This window comes from Oncorhynchus kisutch, linkage group LG17 (assembly GCF_002021735.2).
Source record: "Oncorhynchus kisutch isolate 150728-3 linkage group LG17, Okis_V2, whole genome shotgun sequence".
Lineage (NCBI taxonomy): Eukaryota > Metazoa > Chordata > Actinopteri > Salmoniformes > Salmonidae > Oncorhynchus > Oncorhynchus kisutch.
This window is the reverse complement of record NC_034190.2, coordinates 57,545,998-57,567,211: the sequence shown is the minus strand read 5'-3', so window position 1 is coordinate 57,567,211 and position 21,214 is coordinate 57,545,998. Positions and strand designations below refer to the sequence as shown.

The following is a 21,214-nucleotide window of genomic DNA, read 5'->3' as shown; positions in this document are numbered from 1 at the left end:
CTTTAAACTCCCTTCTGCAATCACTTACTCAATGGTGTGCATTTGGTTCAATTAAAAAAACATATATTGATAGTTGTCAGGCGATCGTTTGGACATTGGCGAGAGAAAGACTTTGCTAATTTAATCAGGGAGATCTATCTACTCTGAATGGGTGGCTGAGCTCCCCTCTGTCACCCTGCTCTGATGGATGACTCTCTGACCAGTCAACCAATGTGTGTGTACTATGTATGAAATAAAGTATACAAAACACTTATTTACTGGTATGTGTACCCATTGAAATGTCTGCATGTTACTCACTCTGTGAACTCTGCGTAACAGTACATGAGGCGCCGTACATAATATGGTAGATAGCACACCACAAAGGCAACAACCACAGCCCCTGCCGAGAGAGAGAGAGAGAGAGAGATGTAAAGACTTGTTATACTATTCAGGCAGAGACAGACGCTCCATCTGAAATGGTACCCTATCCCTTATATAGTGCACTATAGTGATAGGAAGCCATTTGGGATAAAACCAGAGTGTGAATCTCTGTCATCAGGGTAACACATGATCAAAGCCTGCACAGTTGAATTAGGTGCAGTGGGTCTAAGACAAACATTGCTTTCACAGTAACAATAGCAGTACATATTAGCAGTATACTATAGATCAGGGATCATCAAATAGATTCAGCCGCGGGACGATTTTCTCTTGAGCAGATGGTCGGGAGCTCGCAACATAATTACAAATAGTTTGTAGACTGCATATCGACCGCAAGAAGCCCAAACAGATGTTTAACTAAAACAAAATAATTTCGAACCTTGCTCACATTTGTATACGATCACTTCTCTTAAATTATGCGTGGGAATACAGATTTCTTCAATAAAAATCGCTGATTTCCCGGTGGTTGAAATAAAAATAAATGTAAAAAGTCTCTAAAAACTTGGGGGGCCACACACAGGCCGCGGACCGCCAGTTGGGGAACCGCGCTGTAGGTATTTGACATGCTACTAAATAAACCAAAGACTAATTAGCTTAATTGTTACAGGGTGAGATGGCGCTGCAGTGGATAGCAGCCATTTTACAGACTCCTGACCAATTCTGCTATTTTCTGACGCTGATCTTAACTGTTTTTGTACATAATATCTCTGCCAACCAAAAACAGCTTCTGGACATCTGAAAAGAGATCACTAACCTTGATTTGGATGACAATTTCTACTTCAACGTGTTTAATACGGACCAGGCCCTAATCCCAGGACTTGAAAGCGGAAGCGACGGCGCAAGAGAGGCAGAGGAGACGGTATCCTGACGGGACTATGTTGGCAAGCAAATAAACTGCCTCTACCCTCCGTTCTATCATACAGTCACTAGAGAATAAACTGGATGACCTCTGTTCGAGACTATTCCATCAACGGGACCTGAAATATTCTGTTTTTACCAGCATGTCACCTGTGCTGCTAAAGATGACACCATGCTAGATCTTCACGCACTGAAACACATACAAGGCTCTCCCTTGCCCTCCCTTTGGCAAATCCGACCATAACTCTATCCTCCTGATTCCTGCTTACAAGCAAAAACTCTAGCAGGAAGTACCAGTGATGCGCTCAATACGGAAGTGGTTCGATGAAGCAGATGCTAAGATACAGGAACATATTCCGGGATTCATCCGGAAACATTGAGGAGTTTACCACATCAGTCACCGGCTTTATTAATAAGTGCATCTATGATGTCGTCCCCACAGTGACCATACATATATATCCACACAGGAGTCATGGATTACAGGCAACTGAGCTAAAGGCTGGAGCTGCCGCTTTCAAGGAGCGTGACACTAATTTGGACGCTTCTGTAAAATAAACGCTATGATCTCCGACGACCAATCAAACAGGCAAAGCGTCAATACAGGACTAAGATCAAATTCTAGTACGCTGGCTCTGATGCTCGTTGGATGTGGCAGGCCTTGAAAATGATAATGCATTACAAAAGGGAAATGCATCCGTGAGCTGCCTAGTGACGTGAGCCTACCGCCCCATATGATTCCATATCTGTTATTTCATAGTTTTGAGGTCTTCACTATTATTCTACAATGTAGAAAATAGTACAAATAAAGAAAAACCCTGGAATGAGTAGGTGTGTCCAAACTATTGACTGATACTGTACACATGTTCATGAAATATAATAGATTTGTACTGTACACATGTTCATGAAATATAATAGATGGCCATAATCACCCCTAGACACACCTGGCTAACTTGATGGGTCATGTAATCCTCTGAAAAAGTGAAGTCTTTTCTTTAGACATGTAGCTAGCGAACAGTACACTTTAACATGCAATGAAATTACTTTCTGACAAAATTAGAAATGTGTAATATCTGAAAATGTAGCTAGACTGTTAGACTGTTCCGTATACATGGATGAACGCTTCACGGCAGCGTGTCTTTTCCATTTTGGTTTGTAGATAGCTACAGCCTGTTTTTTAGTTTGAAAAATAAAGTACTTTCTAGGCAAGTCGGTTAAGAACAAAATCTTATTTACAATGACGGCCTACCGGGGAACAACTGCCTTGTTCAGGGGCAGAACGACAGATTTTTACCTTGTCAGCTTGAGGATTCAATCCAGCAACCTTTTGGTTACTGGCCCAACGCTTTAACCACTAGGCTACCTGCCGCTCCACTAGGCTACCTGCCGCTCCACTAGGCTACCTGGCCCGTTGTTGTGTCAAGTTGCTCCAGTTCACACTGAATTTGTGCAGAAAGTGGTCCATCATAAATTTTCCCACGGATCTTTGTCGATAGCTAAATCCTGCGCAGCGATGTTGAGAGCTGAAGCAACACTTTTGCAGTTTTCCATGGCTAACGTTATATCTTTCCAAAAAGCTGCGGTAGCAAGGATTATCTACAAATATTTTAATACTGAGCAGCTCATGTTATAGAAAGAAGCGTGCTACATGGCGGGCCAATCCGAACTCATCTCTCGGCATGTCCAGCCCATAATTTAACAATTGTATTCATATTTACAAATGGCATACACGTTTGTTATTAAGGCACATGAAAGTTCACATGTACAAGAAGGCATTTTCTAGATAAAAAAAAACAAAAAAAACGTTAAAATTCCTCTCCTGTGAAGTAGTGACGTGTGACATACGCCTAGTTTCTTGAAACGGGTCACAAATGTGATCTATATACACTCAAACACACACAAATTGAGCATTAAAACCCTTTCATTGGGGCAGGCTACCCCACTGGCCACGGAGAGCTACGACGAGGACCTGAGACTGAAGGAGAAAGTGGACGCCGGGGCCGACTTCATCATCACCCAGCTCTTTTTCCGTATCGACCCCTTCCTCAAGTTTGTCAGGGACTGTAAGGGCTATAGGGATCAGCTGCCCCATCTTCCCTATCCAGGTACTGTGGGACATGGGCCTAAACTGGGACATTGACGTGGGTGTGTGTGGTGTGGTCAAAGACTACATTTTATTGAGGGAGGTTTTAAAAAGGGAGCGTCTGTGTACTTTGTAATGGTCTCTTTGAACAGAACATTCTTTCTAATGTGATGATAGCCAGCAAAGGTGTAACAAATTACCAAGTATGTTCAATGCAATTCAACACAACTTTTTCTCATAATCAGACCATTGTCCCTTGGAATTTGAGTCAATTCCACATCGATGCCAGTCAATTCAGAAATTGAACAGATTCCGTGATCCATGATATTTATTGATAACCACCGTTGTAACGGAGATGCTAGGAGTCGAGAAGCAGGTGAAACATTTAATAAAACAACAAACTTGGAACGAGACAACATAACACTAGTGCCTACGCATAAACACAGGAACAACACTGACTGGGGAAGAGTGCCAGCTATAGGGGTGGTAATAAGTGAGGTAATGGAGTCCAGGTGTGTCTGATGAGGACGTGCAGGTGTGCGTAATGATGGATCCCAGGACGGGGGGGTTAGTATTCTGGCGACGTCAAACGCTGGAGGGAAGGAGCGGGAGTAGACGTGACAACCATGATGTGTAAATTTGTCCTTTTCCATAGTCTTCAATGTGTCTTTGCGCTGTGGGAGTACATCAGTTTCATGGAGACATCCTTTGTTTCTTCTAAACATTTGTTTTTCTGTCGGTGATTTTGTCATGATGAGTACATTACAGGCTGGCGGTTTCACTCCTGCTCTCTGTCCAAGCCAATCTCTCTTCCTCAGTCTGGACACCCACACAATGACCACCCTGTTGTGGTCCGTGGAAGCAGTAAAAAATTTGTGTGAAACAGAGCAGAAAAGTTCGTCCCTATACGAAATTACTTTACATTTTAAAATCAAGTTTGCTGTTTTTACTAGTCTCTTGTGACAGATGTGATGTCACACATGAGAATTGGTTCTCAGTGGCAAGATTAGTTTAAGCGAGCGCTGATCTGGGGTCCAAATTTAAAAATAATGTAACTATTTTAATTGGATATTTGCAAGAGTTTGCAAGGGTTGAAACGTTACCTCAGATGGGTGTCCATTAGGCAGTGTCAGTGACATACCCTGGTTGAATCAGAGCCCTGGCTTTAGTCATGGACCATAAAGGATGATTAGAGATGCTGGAGCCTTATTATGGTCAAGCTTATTGTATCTGTAAATCACAATTAATATGTCTTTCCAATTCATTCATATATTTGTTTTATTGTCTTTGATGATCTAATAGCGAGGAAAATTACAAAACTTGAATCTCAGAGGATGAATTAAATTGTGATAACTGTTATGATTATCAGCTAGCAGTGCTATCAAGTTCACAGAATATACAGTAGTATACAGATATGGATGTGTAAACCCAGTCTGTTTCTGTGTATGTGGGTCTTTATCTTATGGTCAAGGTAACAAACCTGTGTCTAATTAGCAAACTTGCATGTCTGCACATATGCTTTCACAATGGACAATCAGTTGCTACAGGAACTATGATGGACTGTATGGAATTTTATCCATTGGGTCAGTGGTGGAATTCCTTGGAAAGTCTACAATACAGAGTTCAGCTAAGAGTGCTTTGAGTCTATGAAAGCTGCAGGTTTCATTGTCTTACCTTTACAAATGGCATGTGATATCATGTTGGCTCATTAGCTCATGAAAGAGATGATAGAGCGGGAAGAAAGGGCATCTCGCTGTAGTTTTGTAAGTCAGAGCGCTGTCTGTCTCCATGTGGAGCTCCACTGTGGCTCTGATCAAAGTCTATTTAACCCCACCATCCAGCCGTTAGCAACACGAAGCAGCAGGCGGGCAAAGACACACACTTAAACATGAACACAGAGCAAATAAACATGAAAGAGTAAAACAGTCATTTCTCATTGACTCAGCTCGGACAGACTGGATAATACTGTCACAGTGATTAAAGCCTCTGATTTTCTCCAGGGTTGGTTCATTTCTGAACGCGCTCATACACACACATTAACTCACATTAAGTCCACTTAGTTCCACTTTGTGATTGCCAATCAATTAAGAAGGGGCCTTTCCATTTTTTCCTGTCATGATTGTGATCAGAGCCCGGAGTGACAGGCATGAGCTAGTGTGTTCAGGGGAGGTTAATGTCTGTTACCAAAACAAGCCAGTTGCATCAGTTTGAGTGGGACTCTGAGTGCTGTCACTGAGGTTAAGTGCCAACAGTAATGGCCTTGTCCTACTACTATATGGCAGTTTTTCAGAAAGATTCACTTTGCCTGTATTTATCAGTGTGCAGCTAGTTCACTAAGAGGACAGAGGTTGATGATTATGGTCCACTACTGTTTCAAGTGGATGTAATCACTGAGTGCCGTCCGTCCGTCTTCCCCTCTAGGAGGAGGAGGCTTTGAGCTAATAATGCTGACAGCCTGACGCCAGGCATAAAGAAACAACTCCATCCTATTATTATGGTAATCAGGAGTTGAAGGAGGTTAACTTGTCCTTTGAAGACTTTGGTCATGTGTCTACCCAACTAGCCACAGCAGATGGAGAAAGCTGTGAGATACTATTCTCCTTTTTCGTACTTCATTAACCACATTTCCATCCACAGTTTTTAGGTGAGTAAAGTCATAACTTAGAAAAAAATAAATAATGACAGCTGGGATGGAAATAGGACGCTTCGGTACAATTTTATAAATGCAGAAAGATAATTCCTTCGTTCGACATGGTGGGATCTTTCTGTGTCGGGAAAATTAACTATGCGAGATTTGTAATAGATTGGTAATTTATGCGCAACTATTGATATAATTACCATCATATCAAAGCAAACTTGGAGTCACGCAATGATATGTTGTGTGGTCCTCCCACTACGACTAGGGAAACCATGCAGTTTATTAGGCTACAGATTAAATAACTTATGAACTTCACAGTGCGGTGAAAGTGCATGGTGATCTTGATGCTAATTTCCAATAAATCTCGAGGGTCTGATTCTGGTGACATGATGATCCATAATTGACTGCAGTTTGACAACAAAAAAATTCCCGCCCAAAAATTATTCTACATTGGAGATAATATAAGACAAGTATTGGAAACAATTAGAATACAATGAGAAATTTGGGAAACCAGGCCTAGTGTTCATAGCGGACTTTTGATAAAGTACGACTGGAATTTATATACAGTATAAATGCCTGAAATATATACATTTAGGAGAAAATCTACATACAATGGGTTAAAGTTATCTATAGTAACTCAAGTTGTAAAATAGTAAACAATCGCTTTTTCTCCGAAAGTATTAAACTGTCAAAGAGGAGTAAAACAAGGTTGTCCACTATTGGCATATCTATTTATTATGGCCATCAAAATCTTAGCTATTAAAATCAGATCCAACCTGGTTCACCAATTACTTTGCAGACAGAGTTCAGTGTGTCAAATCGGAGGGCATGCTGTCCGGTCCTCTGCCAGTCTCTATGGGGGTGCCACAGGGTTCAATTCTCGGGCCGACTCTTTTCTCTGTATATATCAATGATGTTGCTCTTGCTGCGGGCGATTCCCTGATCCACCTCTGCGCAGATGACACCATTCTATATACTTCCGGCCCGTCCTTGGACACTGTGCTATCTAACCTCCAAACGAGCTTCAATGCCATACAACACTCCTTCCGTCGCCTCCAACTGCTCTTAAACGCTAGTAAAACCGCCAAACTTACCCTAGTAAAACTGACTATCCTACCGATCCTCGACTTCGGCGATGTCATCTACAAAATTGCTTCCAACACTCTACTCAGCAAACTGGATGCAGTTTATCACAGTGCCATCCGTTTTGTCACTAAAGCACCTTATACCACCCACCACTGCGACTTGTATGCTCTAGTCGGCTGGCCCTCGCTACATATTCATCGCCAGAACCACTGGCTCCAGGTCATCTACAAGTCCATGCTAGGTAAAGCTCCGCCTTATCTCAGTTCACTGGTCACGATGGCAACACCCATCCGTAGCATGCGCTCCAGCAGGTGTATCTCACTGATCATCCCTAAAGCCAACACCTCATTTGGCCGCCTTTCGTTCCAGTACTCTGCTGTCTGTGACTGGAACGAATTGCAAAAATCGCTGAAGTTGGAGACTTTTATCTCCCTCACCAACTTAAAACATCTGCTATCTGAGCAGCTAACCGATCGCTGCAGCTGTACATAGTCCATTGGTAAATAGCCCACCCATTTTCACCTACCTCATCCCCATACTGTTTTTATTTATTTACTTTTCTGCTCTTTTGCACACCAATATCTCTGCCTGTACATGACCATCTGATCATTTATCACTCCAGTGTTAATCTGCAAAATTGTAATTATTCGCCTACCTCCTAATGCCTTTTTGCACACAATGTATATAGACTCCCCTTTTTTTCTACTGTGTTATTGACTTGTTAATTGTTTACTCCATGTGTAACTCTGTGTTGTCCTACACTGCTATGCTTTATCTTGGCCAGGTCGCAGTTGCAAATGAGAACTTGTTCTCAACTAGCCTACCTGGTTAAATAAAGGTTAAATAAAAAAAATAAAAAAAAAAAAAAAAATCTTGCTACCATGGAAAGAAAAATACCTGTCTATTTGTGAAGAAAAAGAATCACCCTGATTCACTCTTTAGTCGTATCCCAGTTTACCTATTTGCTTGTGGCCTTGCCTACACCTAGCAACCTGTTATATTATTATATGGGCTAAAAATATTACATTTGATTTGGAACGGCAAGCAAGACAGAATTAAACAGGCCTATTTATATAATATAATATGAATTCCGGGGGAAGAAATGATTAAATATTAAAGCGTTAGACCTCTCACAAAATGCTTCAGTCATACTTAAATCCAAACTGGTTCTCAGGTAGATTAGTAAGAATGTCTCACCCCATGTTCAAGAATTGCCTTTTTCCCTTTATTCAGATTACAATATCTCACTTTTATTCTTTTTTTTATTGAAATCATCTCCAAAATATCACTATTTTTTAAAACAAGTGATAGAAAGTTGGTTGCAATTTCAGTTTAATCCACCAGAAAAGACAGAACAAATAATACAGCAAATATTATGGTTAAACTCAAATATACTAATTGATCAACAAAAAAATATATATCTATACATTTTTTTTATAAAAAGGTATAATCTTTGTCAATTATATCATAAATAAGACTGGTAGAGTTGTCACACATGCAACTAACAAAAATATTTAGCGCCATCCATCACTCCTTCAATTCTAACCAGTTTCCCAGTCCCTGTTGATGAAAAACATCCCCATCTGCCACCACAATGCTTCACTGTGGGGATGAGATTCTCGGGGTGATGAGAGGTGTTGGGTTTGCGCCAGACATAACATTTTCCTTGATGGCCAAAAAGCTAAATTTTAGTCTCATCTGATCAGAGTAACTTCTTCCATATGTTTGGGGAGTCTCCCACATGCCTTTTGGCAAACAGCAAACATGTTTGCATATTTATTTTTTAAAGCAATGGCTAGTTTCTTGCCACTCTTCTGTAAAGCCCAGCTCTGTGCAGTGTACGGCTTAAAGTGTTCCTACGGACAGATACTCCAATCTCCGCTGTGGAGCTTTGCAGCTCAGGGTTATCTTTGGTCTCTTTGTTGCCTCTGATTAATGCCCTCCTTGCCTAGTCTGTGAGTTTTGGTGGGTGGCCCTCTCTTAGCAGTTTGTTGTGGTGCCATATTCTTTCCATTTTTTAATAATAGATTTAATGGTGGTCTTTATGGTGCTGCTTGCTTGGTGGTGCCTCTTGCTTAGTGGTGATGCAGACACTGGGGTCTTTCAGAACAAGTGTATATATACTGAGATCATGTGACAGATCATGTGACACTTAGATTGGATGCAAGTGGACTTTATTTAACTAATTATGTGACTTCTAAAGGTAATTGATTGCACCAGATCTTATTTAGGGTCTTCATAGCAAAGGTGGTGAATACACATGCACGCACCACTTTCCACTTTTTTATTAGTTATTTATTTATTTTCACTTCACAAATTTGGACTATTTTGTGTATGTTCATTATATGAAATCCAAATAAAAATCTATTTAAAATACAGGAAGTAATGCAACGAAATAGGAAAAACATGAATATTTTTGCAAGGCACTGTACGTAGCTGAAGGACAGAATTAAAAACAAACTAAATATAACTATTGTAAAATACATTGTGTCCATAGAATTTACATAGTATGTCCAGTATAAGCTGGAAGTAGAAGCCTAAGTGTTGTTGTTAGGGGAGGGGTGGTAGGGCTAGGGGAAAATAATAAAGGAAGATGACCTGGCCTCCACAATCACCCAACCTCAACCCAATTGAGATGGTTTGGGATGAGTTGGACCGCAGAGTGAAGGAAAAGCAGCTAACAAGTGCTCGGCATTTGTGGGAACTCCTTAAAGACTGTTTGAAAAGCATTCCTCATGAAGATGGTTGAGAGAATGCCAAGCTGTCATCAAGGCAAAGGGTGGCTACTTTGAAGAATCTCAATTATAACATATATTTTGATTTGTTTAACACTTTTTTTGTTATTACATGATTCCATGTGTTATTTTATACTTTATGTATTCACTATTATTCTACAATGTAGAAAATGGTAAAAAATAAAGAAAAACCCTTGAATGAGTAGGTGTGTCCAAATATTTGATTGGTACTGTATATTCTTGCTCTGATCTATAATCATTTAATTATGTATCTCCAGCTGCTGGCTAGAGCGCACGTGCCAAGACGACCAGAGTTGTTGTGACAAAACGCGATGGAAACACATTGAACTTCAGATTTTTATTTAGTACATGAAAATTTAAGCGAAAAATTACATTTTGTGTGCACTACATCCTCACACACTGTTTTCTGTAAGTCAATTTGTTGGAAACGCCACTGTGGGAAGATTTGCACATTTTCTGTATGCAGATTTTGGGATATTCACATGAAAATGTGTCACCAATTAGATGAAAACCTAGCTAATGGAAAGGATTTATTCAGGTAGTAGATTTGGCTGCAGGTTCTCTCTTAGATAGTGTGTCCCTTACTGCAAATGAAATCAGTGGTGCTTAGAGATATGAAGAGTGAGGCTCAGGCTGGGTGGGCCGGCGTCTGTTCTTTTAAACATCTTTACGCATATTTGTCATGGGAGGGAGGACTACTTTGGCGTCCTTGGATAAATGTACTCTTTATAGCTCCAGTACGCTATTATATCAACCAACTCAATGGCCTTATGGTTAGTGTGTCTAAGATTGGAAGTTTGGGAGTTTGATCCCTGGCCGAGTCATACCAAAGACTGTAAAAATGGGCCCTGATGCGTTTTTGCTTGGCATTCAGCATTAAATAGATAGATAGGGGGTAAGGCCCTACGAAAGACTAGCGTCCTGTCCAGGGGTTTTACTTGTACATCAAGCCGGCTCACACTACAGAAATAGGACATACTACTGTTCCTATGAGCTGTTATTGCTCGTGCAAGGCTACTTACAATTTTATCAGGACATAAACAACCTTAATCTCAGTTGTTACCAATATGTTATTTATTGGCTTGGAGATGGGGTCTCACAAAAGTTGAGACCCCATCGTCTAATGTCTAATGACTGTTCTTCGGTATGTAGTAGTTCTTACAAACATACATACATAATACATACATACATACAGTTGAAGTCGGAAGTTTACATACACCTTAGCCAAATACATTTAAACTCAGTTTATCACAATTCCTGACATTTAATCCTAGTAAAAATGCCCTGTCTTAGTTCAGTTAGGATTACCACTTTATTTTAAGAATGTGAAATGTCAGAATAATAGTAGAGAGAATGATTTATTTCAGCTTTTATTTCTTTCATCACATTCCCAGTGGGTGAGAAGTTTACATACACTCAATTAGTATTTGGTAACATTGCCTTTAAATAGTTTAACTTGGGTCAAACGTTTTGGGAAGCCTTACACAAGCTTCCCACAACAAGTTGGGTGAATTTTGGCCCATTTCTCCTGACAGAGCTGGTGTAACCGAGTCAGGTTTGTAGGCCTCCTTGCTCGCACACACTTTTTCAGTTCTGCCCACAAATTTTCTATAGGATTGAGGTCAGGGCTTTGTGATGGCCACTCCAATACCTTGACTTTGTTGTCCTTAAGCCGTTTTGCCACAACTTTAGAAGTATGCTTGGGGTCATTGTCCATTTGGAAGACCCATTTGCGACCAAGCATTAACTTCCTGACTGATGTCTTGCGATGTTGCTTCAATATATCCACATAATTGTCCGTTCTCATGATGCCATCAATTATGTGAAGTGCACCAGTCCCTCCTGCAGCAAAGAACCAACATAACATGATGCTGCCACCCCTGTGCTTCACAGTTAGGATGGTGTTCTTCAACTTGCAACCAAACATGGTCATTATTGCCAAACAGTTCTATTTTTGTTTCATCAGACTAGAGGACATTTCTCCAAAAAGTACGATCTTGGTCCCCATGTGCAGATGCAAACCGTAGTATGTTTTTAGTATGTATGGCGGTTTTGGAGCAGTGGCTTCTTCCTTGCTGAGAGGCCTTTCAGGTTATGTTGATGTAGGATTCGTTTAACTGTGAATATCAATACTTTTGTACCTGTTTCCTCCAGCATCTTCACAAGGTCCTTTGCTGTTGTTCTGTGGATTGATTTGCACTTTTCACAGCAAAGTACGTTCATCTCTAGGAGACAGAACGTGTCTCCTTCCTGAGCGGTATGACGGCTGCATGGTCCCATGGTGTTTATACTTGCGTACGATTGTTTGTACAGATGAACGTGGTACCTTCAGCTGTTTAGAAATTGCTCCCAAGGATGAACCAGACTTGTGGAAGCCTACATATGATTTTTCTAAGGTCTTGGCTGATTTCTTTTGATTTTCCCATAATGTCAAGAAAAGAGGCACTGAGTTTGAAGGTAGGCCATGAAATACATCCACAGGTACATCCCCAATTGACTCAAATGATGTCAATTAGCCTATCAGAAGCTTCTAAAGCCATGACATCATTTTCTCGAAACTGCCAAAACTGTAGTTCGTTAACAATAAATTTGTGGAGTGGTTGAAAAATGAGTTTTAATGACTCCAACCTAACTGTATGTAAACTTCCGACTTCAACTGCACATACCTGTTTAAGCATTTCTGCCAGTTAAAAGGCATAGTCTTGTGTTTAACTCTTCATAGCTGTGTGTGTGTGCGTGTGTGCTTGTATGTGTACACAAGTGAGCATTGTATACTTACGTAGAACCATGACTCCATGACGCAGCGACTGTGTGCGGTTTGGCTCCACAGCGATACTCAGCATGGTAGGGTTGCCTTCAATGATGCAGATGCGGGTGTCCTGCTTCGTCTCTCTGAACATACGCAGCAGCTGACTGGCGATGACCCCATTCAGAGCAGATATGGCTACCATGGGAACCACAAAGGACAGGAACACATTCACCTGTCCAGAGAAAGGGAGGGGCAGTGAGATAAAGTTAGTAAGACTGTGTACTTTTTGGAATTCTGCCAATGAGCCAATATAGTATTTACTATAATATAGTATTTGACTCAAACAGTTTTGGAAATGCAATCATCAACGATCAATAGACATATTGATTCCTTTTAAGTCTGTTTAAAAGTTGGTCTGAAAGAGAGAGAGTAAACAGTAGAGGAGAGGACAATGTGGAAGATGGCCCTGTACCTGTGTCTGGAAATAATTAGCTATATGTTATCTGATATCTGAATGCTACACCAGACAGACCAGAAGTTTCAGCCATGTTCCCCTCTCTTATCAGCTGCTGTCCTTTAATATCAGCGGTGGTGCTTGAACAATATGCGTTTCATCATTAGTATTCTGGGAACCCCTATCCCCACCCCGCCCTACCTGCTGTGCCCCCACAGTCCCCGCCTTGCACCGCTTCCATTGTTTTTCAAGCGCAACGATAATTTCGGATGAAAGATGTTAATCGTCTTAATTAACAGATTTTAGCGGCTCTCAGTTTGCCTAGATTACATACTGATTAGGCTTGAAATGGGAGAAAACGGATAATGCCATGGTATGCTGTCAAAATAATAATTTGGGCAAGTGCTTTTGCAAAGCTGGTGCTGTAATGTGTGCCCAAGCTAAACCTTTGGATAATTATTTGTGTTATGCACTTTGTTGTGCTCATGGGGGGAGATAGGGGGTCCAACTAAATCACCCCAAACAACCCAAAACAGATACGCAGAACAATCCAAAAGTACCCAAAGCAACCCAAAACAAAAAGTACCCAAAAGGAACACAAACTATCGGAGGAGCTTGGCGTGGATGTATCACCGGAGGATCTAGAGCGATGCCATCAGATCGGCATGAAACAGAAGAACGCTAAATACCCTTGCATGGTAATCTGTAAACTGTGAAACTATGCGACCAAAGTCAATATTCTGAAGACAAGGGGGAAAGGAGATTCAAATCCATGGCCAGTCCATTTGATTCATCTAGGATCTGTCTGCTAAACGGAGGGAAAAGCGTAAGCAATTCCTTCTGTTCAAACAGTCACTGGAGGAAAAAGGAATAAAGACTCAATTCCGATTCCCGGCAGTGCTGTGGGCATGGAAGGTAACACAGAGGATGGAGTTCACATTCGCCCTGAACAGGTTGCAGGAAATCTTTCCAGTTGAGAGCCCAATGCCCTAAGGAGAGGAAGAAGCTGAAAAAAGTGATAAGCATACTAGGCTACATACAGTGATGCCCAAGACCAGTTCATTGTAAGTTCAGACAATATTCTTTCCCCCTCCTCCAATACAATCTAGACTCAATCTATTGTCCCCAAGTAACTGTTCTTCTTTAGGAAGTAGGGATGGAATTAGCTGATGCCAATGAGAGACATGGACACTGAAACACAATATTATTGGGAAATATAGCATGTATGTTAGTAATTGTCAATAATTGACCTGTTTGTGTGGGAGAGAGGGTGTGAGTGGGTGTATGTGCATATGGGTATACACTGAGCATACCAAACATTAGGAATATTGAGTCTCCCCCATCCCCCACTTTTGCCCTCAGAACAGCCTCAATTCATCAGGGCATGGACTCTACAAGGTGTCAAAAGCATTCCCATGTTGACTCCAATTCTTCCACTGTTTCTTCAAGTTGGCTGGATATTGTTTGGGTGGTGGACCATTCTTGATACACACGGGAAACTGTTGAACATGAAAAACCCAGCAGCGTTGCAGTTCTGTACACAAACCGGTGTACCCGGCACCTACTACCAAACTCTGTTCAAAGGAACTTAAATATTTCAACTTGTCCCTTCACCTTCTGGATGGCACAAATACACAATTCATGTCTCAATTGTCTCCACCCCTTCATATACACTGATTGAAGTGTATTTAACAAGTGAATTCAATAAGGGATAATAGCTTTCACCTGGTCAGTCTATGTCATGCAAAGAGCAGGTGTCCTTAATGTTTTGTACCCTCTGTGTGTTGTGTGTGAATGAAGGAGAATGGATGAGTAAGTAGATGTAGAGAGGGGTGTAGACGTGTCTGAGAAGAAGGGAGGGTGGAAAAGATGGATGTTGGGATAAACTTGCCCTAGGTGGGTAAGAGAGGACATGTATGGGAGGTGGTGATAAGCTTGGCTTGGGGGCGCAAGGATGGGTATGGATGGGAGGGTGGAACAAGCTATGCTTGTTTGGCAAAAAGGGTGAGTAAAAAGTACAAATGTGAGGTTGGAATAAACTTGGGTGGGGTAAAGGGGGGAGAACTGGGAGGGGTGGTGGAGAGGGATGGATTTGGTTTGGGATAGAGAGAGAAAGTGAGAAGGAAGGATTTAATTATATACAATGCTTTTTTTTGTGACTTGCAAACCCATTGTAAAATGAATAAGAGTTCTGGACAGTTAAGGATGTTTAATCATTATTATACCTTGCTTGTCATATTAACAAAGGTTCAATGGTGGTTATTGGTGAGAATGGAGAGGGGCTTTAGCCAGGGGATTGGGTTGGGGTGACTGGGAGGGCATTGGACATTTCTCTTAGGCGTGTGTGGTGCCTCCACTGATCCCATTTCAGTCTCTAGGTGGACCCTCTCTCCCAAATTAGACCCCAACAGCCACTATACTTTAATTTATAGGGTAATACAAACTGACCACAGTACTTAACTGTCAGTCTTTCTTCAATGTATGTATATTGACATAATGCACATTAGGAGAGGAGTTTGAGCTAAGAAGACCTAAAAAGGCACAGCCGCTCAAGTACAAAGACGTGCCATGCTTTATGTTTTTGGTCTGCTGAGTCCACATGCCCACACATTCGAAGTGTATTCAGACCCCTTGAATTTTGCCACATTTTGTTACATTACAGCCTTATCCTAAAATGTATTAAATCATTTTAATCCCCCACATCAATCTACACACAATTCCCCATAATGACAAAGCGAAAAGGGTTGTATTGTTTTATTTTGCACATTTATAAAAAAACTACAGAAATACATAATTTAGATAAGTATTCAGACCCTTTGCTATGAGACTCAAAATTGAGCGCAGGTGAATCCTGTTTCCATTGATCATACATGAGTTGTTTCAACAACTTGGAGTCCACCTGTTACGAATCCCTTTTGGCCCGACAGTCTAGGGGGGATGGTTAATGAGCCGTGTAACATAACTCATGCAAATTATAATTGTGACAAAGTAAAAGTGTGAACGAAATAACCACGACAACAGAAGTCTACCGTCAAACTCCAGGTTTATTTATAAACACACGGTAATGGGGGGAGCAGGAAAAGGGGCTGAGCTGGACCCAAGGAAAGAAACAATAAATATACAAAAACACCCCTAAGCTAGACTAGCCTACTTTAACAACAGCTAACTAACCAAAAATACAGTGGGTGGTCCGCCCAGTTCTAACTAGTGTATTTAACAAAGTTCACCTACTGGTAGTGTATGCCCATGGGCGACTTGTCTTGGTTTCCCCCTTTTCCCACCAGCAACAAACAAACACCATAACCAAAAACAATACTCACAGGTGATGACAAAGTGCTATGAGGTGCTCAAACAAAAGAGAGGTTAAGACACAAAGCGAGAGTGAAACACAGAGACCTACAGACATGGCATTTACCGAGAGATATTGAGCTAGCTCTAGAGCAAACAAATGATGGGGTTTTTAAACCATGGGGAAGGAACTGTGATAGGGTAGGAAATAGGAGGAGGTGTGTCTTCTGATTGATGATTGATTGTTGACTGATTGGGGAGTGATGATTTTCACCTGTGAGGAGAGAAGGAGAGAAAAGAAACACACACACAGGATACACACACACAGGATACACACACACAGGATTCACACACACAGGATACCTGTATCCGTAACACCACCTGTGGTAAATTCAAATTATTGGACATGATTTGGAAAGGCACACAGGGTCTCCTGACCCCTCCTGTCTCAGCCTCCAGTATTTATGCTGCAGTAGTTTATGTGTCGGGGGGCTAGGGTCAGTTTGTTATATCTGGAGTACCTCTCCTGTCCTATTCGGTGTCCTGTGTGAATCTAAGTGTGCGTTCTCTAATTCTCTCTCTCTCGGAGGACCTGAGCCCTAGGACCATGCCCCAGGACTACCTGACATGATGACTCCTTGCTGTCCCCAGTCCACCTGACCGTGCTGCTGCTCCAGTTTCAACTGTTCTGCCTTATTATTATTCGACCATGCTGGTCATTTATGAACATTTGAACATCTTGGCCATGTTCTGTTATAATCTCCACCCGGCACAGCCAGAAGAGGACTGGCCACCCCACATATGCTCTCTCTAATTCTCTCTTTCTTTCTCTCTCTCGGAGGACCTGAGCCCTAGGACCATGCCCCAGGACTACCTGACATAATGACTCCTTGCTGTCCCCAGTCCACCTGGCCGTGCTGCTGCTCCAGTTTCAACTGTTCTGCCTTATTATTATTCGACCATGCTGGTCATTTATGAACATTTGAACATCTTGGCCATGTTCTGTTATAATCTCCACCCGGCACAGCCAGAAGAGGACTGGCCACCCCACATATGCTCTCTCTAATTCTCTCTTTCTTTCTCTCTCTCGGAGGACCTGAGCCCTAGGACCATGCCCCAGGACTACCTGACATGATGACTCCTTGCTGTCCCCAGTCCACCTGACCGTGCTGCTGCTCCAGTTTCAACTGTTCTGCCTTATTATTATACGACCATGCTGGTCATTTATGAACATTTGAACATCTTGGCCATGTTCTGTTATAATCTGAGGTCGAAGCGATTGTCTGCAGAGCACCGAGACAGGATTTAATTTATATTATGGTGCTTCTATTCCAAGAGAAATTCAATTACATTTTACAGTAGCCTATGTCTTTCCTACCTAAAACATTTGTTAATAGATTTGAATTCCTTTAAAATAGAAACGACATATCATAATGTTATAAAGTAGAATATAAACTAGATACTGGCTAATGAGGGTGGGGTAGGCTAAATAATTACAGCCGAATAGGCCAATTAAAATAATAGTTATAAAGGAAATGAAAAATGCTATGTTGTATCTGGTCAAATTACACTCCTCGCTCTTACAGTGCCTTCAGAAAGTATTCATACCCCTTGACTAATTCTACAGTTTGTTGTGTTACAGCCTGAATTCCAAATTGATTAAATCATTAAAACAGCTCACCCATTTACACACAATAACACATAATAGCAAAGGGAAAACATGTTTTTAGACATTTTTGCAAATAGTTTGAAGATTAAATACAGAAAAATCTCATTTACAGTGCATCGGAAAGTATGTACTGCGCCATTCGGAATCCTGAGTGGTGCAGTGGTCTAAGACACTGCATCTCAGTGCAAGACGCGTCACTGCAGTACCTGGTTCGAATCCAGGCTGCGTCACATTCGGCTGTGATTGGGCGGCGCACAATTGGCCCTGCGTCGTCCGGGATTGGCCAGGTTAGGCCATCATTGTAAATAAGAATTTGTTCTTAACTGACTTGCCTAGTTAAAGAAAGGTTAAATAATAATATATTTAGACCCTTTCACTTTTTCCACATTTTGTTATGCAACTGCATCATTCAAAAATGTATTAAAAGCGTTGTTTTCCCCCTCATCAAGCTACACACAATACCCCATAATGACAAAGCAAAAACAGGGTTTTAGAAATGCATATTTTTTGAAAAATAAATCTGATGTGACTGACCTGCTCAATTCGGATTTAAGTAGCAACGTTTGAAATTATGTTTTTTACATTGGATAAAAGTAGGGACTCAGAGCTAGAAAATGGTATATTATACACTAAAGTTGAGAAGAAATGGGAAAGTAATTCTGCTTTGAAAATTGATAAACTTGTAACCCCACTTTTGAGAAAATGGCCCTTGAATGAATTGGTAAACCTACTGGATAGCTCTTCTTTGTCCACACCCATTCAGCATACAGTGGGGCAAAAAAGTATTTAGTCAGCCACCAATTGTGCAAGTTCTCCCACTTAAAAAGATGAGGCCTGTAATTTATCATAGGTACACTTCAACTATGACAGACACAATGAGAAAATAAAATCCAGAAAATCACATTGTAGGATTTTTTATGAATTTATTTGCAAATTATGGTGGAAAATAAGTATTTGATCACCTACAAACATGGAAGATTTCTGGCTCTCACAGACCTGTAACTTATTCTTTAAAAGGCTCCTCTGTCCTCCACTCGTTACCTGTATTAAAGGCACCTGTTGGAACTTGTTATCAGTATAAAAGACACCTGTCCACAACCTCAAACAGCCACACTCCAAACTCCACTATGGCCAAGACCAAAGATCTGTCAAAGGACACCAGAAACAAAATTGTAGACCTGCAGCAGGCTGGGAAGACTGAATCTGCAATAGGTAAGCAGCTTGGTTTGAAGAAATCAACTGTGGGAGCAATTATTAGGAAATGGAAGACATACAAGACCACTGATAATCTCCCTCGATCTGGGGCTCCACGCAAGATCTCACCCGTGGGGTCAAAATGATCACAAGAACGGTGAGCAAAAATCCCAGAACCACACGGGGGTCCTAGTGAATGACCTGCAGAGAGCTGGGTCCAAAGTAACAAAGCCTACCATCAGTAACACACTACGCCGCCAGGGACTCAAATCCTGCAGTGCCAGACGTGTCCACCTGCTTAAGCCAGTACATGTCCAGGCCCGTCTGAAGTTTGCTAGAGAGCATTTTTATGATCCAGAAGAAGATTGGGAGAATGTCATATGGTCAGATGAAACCAAAATATAACTTTTGGGGAAAAAGTCAACTCGTTGTGTTTGGAGGACAAAGAATGCTGAGTTGCATCCAAAGAACACCATACCTACTGTGAAGCATGGGGGTGGAAACATCATGCTTTGGGGCTGTTTTTCTGCAAAGGGACTGATCCGTGTAAAGGAAATGGAATGGAATGAAAATGGAAGGAATGAATGGGGCCATGTATCGTGAGATTTTGAGTGAAAACCTCATTCCATCAGCAAGGGCATTGAAGATGAAACGTGGCTGGGTCTTTCAGCAATGATCCCAAACACACCACCCGGTCAACGAAGGAGTGGCTTCGTAAGAAGCATTTCAAGGTCCTGGAGTGGCCTAGCCAGTCTCCAGATCTCAACCCCATAGAACATCTTTGGAGGGAGTTGAAAGTCCATGTTGCCCAGCAACAGCCCCAAAACATCACTGCTCTAGAGGAGATCTGCATGGAGGAATGGGCCAAAATACCAGCAACAGTGTGTGAAAACCTTGTGAAGACTTACAGAAAACATTTGACCTCTGTCATTGCCAACAAAGGGTATATAACAAAGTATTAAGATAAACTTTTGTTATTGACCAATTACTTATTTTCCACCTTTAAATTTCCAAATAAATTCATAAAAAATCCTGCAATGTGATTTTCTGGATTTGTTTTTCTCATTTTGTCTGTCATAGTTGAAGTGTACCTATGATGAAAATTACAGGCCTCTCTCATCTTTTTAAGTGGAATAACTTTGCCCCACTGTATATATTGATTGCAATTATTCCCGAATGAGTGAGCGTTCATGTGCAAAGGATTAGCATTTCAATGGTTATAATTATCAACTCTGTAGTGCCTTCTCAGCTGACCCCCCCCCCCCTCCCACTCCCCTTTTGTCTCTTACAAGCCACCATGCCGGTTTAGTCCACTAGGGCACTATCTCCTATAATTTCCTTGTAACCATATCTACTGTTTGTTGTGCATTTCTGTGAGTACTTAGTAAATAAATAATTTTAAGACAATTGATGTATGGATGACTCATAGTGAAGACTGGGTTTGTGCAGATAACCAACAATTTACAACGTTTGGAATGAGGTAATGACTTCCTAGTTAATTACAGTTACATGATTAATCAGTTTAATCGCATAATAATAATTACAGAGAGTTATTTGATAAATAAGTCTTCAGTTTTAATGATGCCAAAGACACGACATATTTGATGCCCCCGTGCGAGGAATCTAAGATAGAATTAAACTTTGCTGTTGTCATGCTGTTGAAGGAACTGGAGCAAGGTGCAGCGTCGTAAACGTACATTTTCTCTTTTATTCGAAATGACGCCGACAAAACAAACAATGAAGCTATAAAGTTGGGAATAAAGTTGGGAACACAGGTGGGAAAAAGGGTACCTAAGTATGGTTCCCAATCAAAGACAACGATAGACAGCTGTCCCTGATTGAGAACCATACCCGGCCAAAACGTAGAAATAGAAAATCATAGAAACACAAAACATAGAATGCCCACCCCAACTCACGCCCTGACCAAACCAAAATAGAGACCTAAAAAGGATCTCTAAGGTCAGGGCGTGACAGCTGTGGAATTCTATATATCAATTGTGCAAACAGAATTGTACAAACAGACTG

General features: G+C 41.2%; 1 protein-coding gene across 1 annotated transcript in view; it reads right to left on the bottom strand.

Annotated features, from left to right (window-relative positions):
- Window positions 1-21,214, bottom strand: part of LOC109907967 (neurotensin receptor type 1-like) — a 45,780-nt gene that overhangs the window by 1,903 nt on the left and 22,663 nt on the right. Inside the window, exons 2-3 of the mRNA XM_020506285.2 lie at window positions 12,615-12,816; window positions 298-379 (exon numbers count right to left, since the gene is read on the bottom strand). Coding sequence (XP_020361874.1) covers window positions 298-379; window positions 12,615-12,816 — 284 coding nt within the window. The remainder of the gene's footprint in view (window positions 1-297; window positions 380-12,614; window positions 12,817-21,214) is intronic.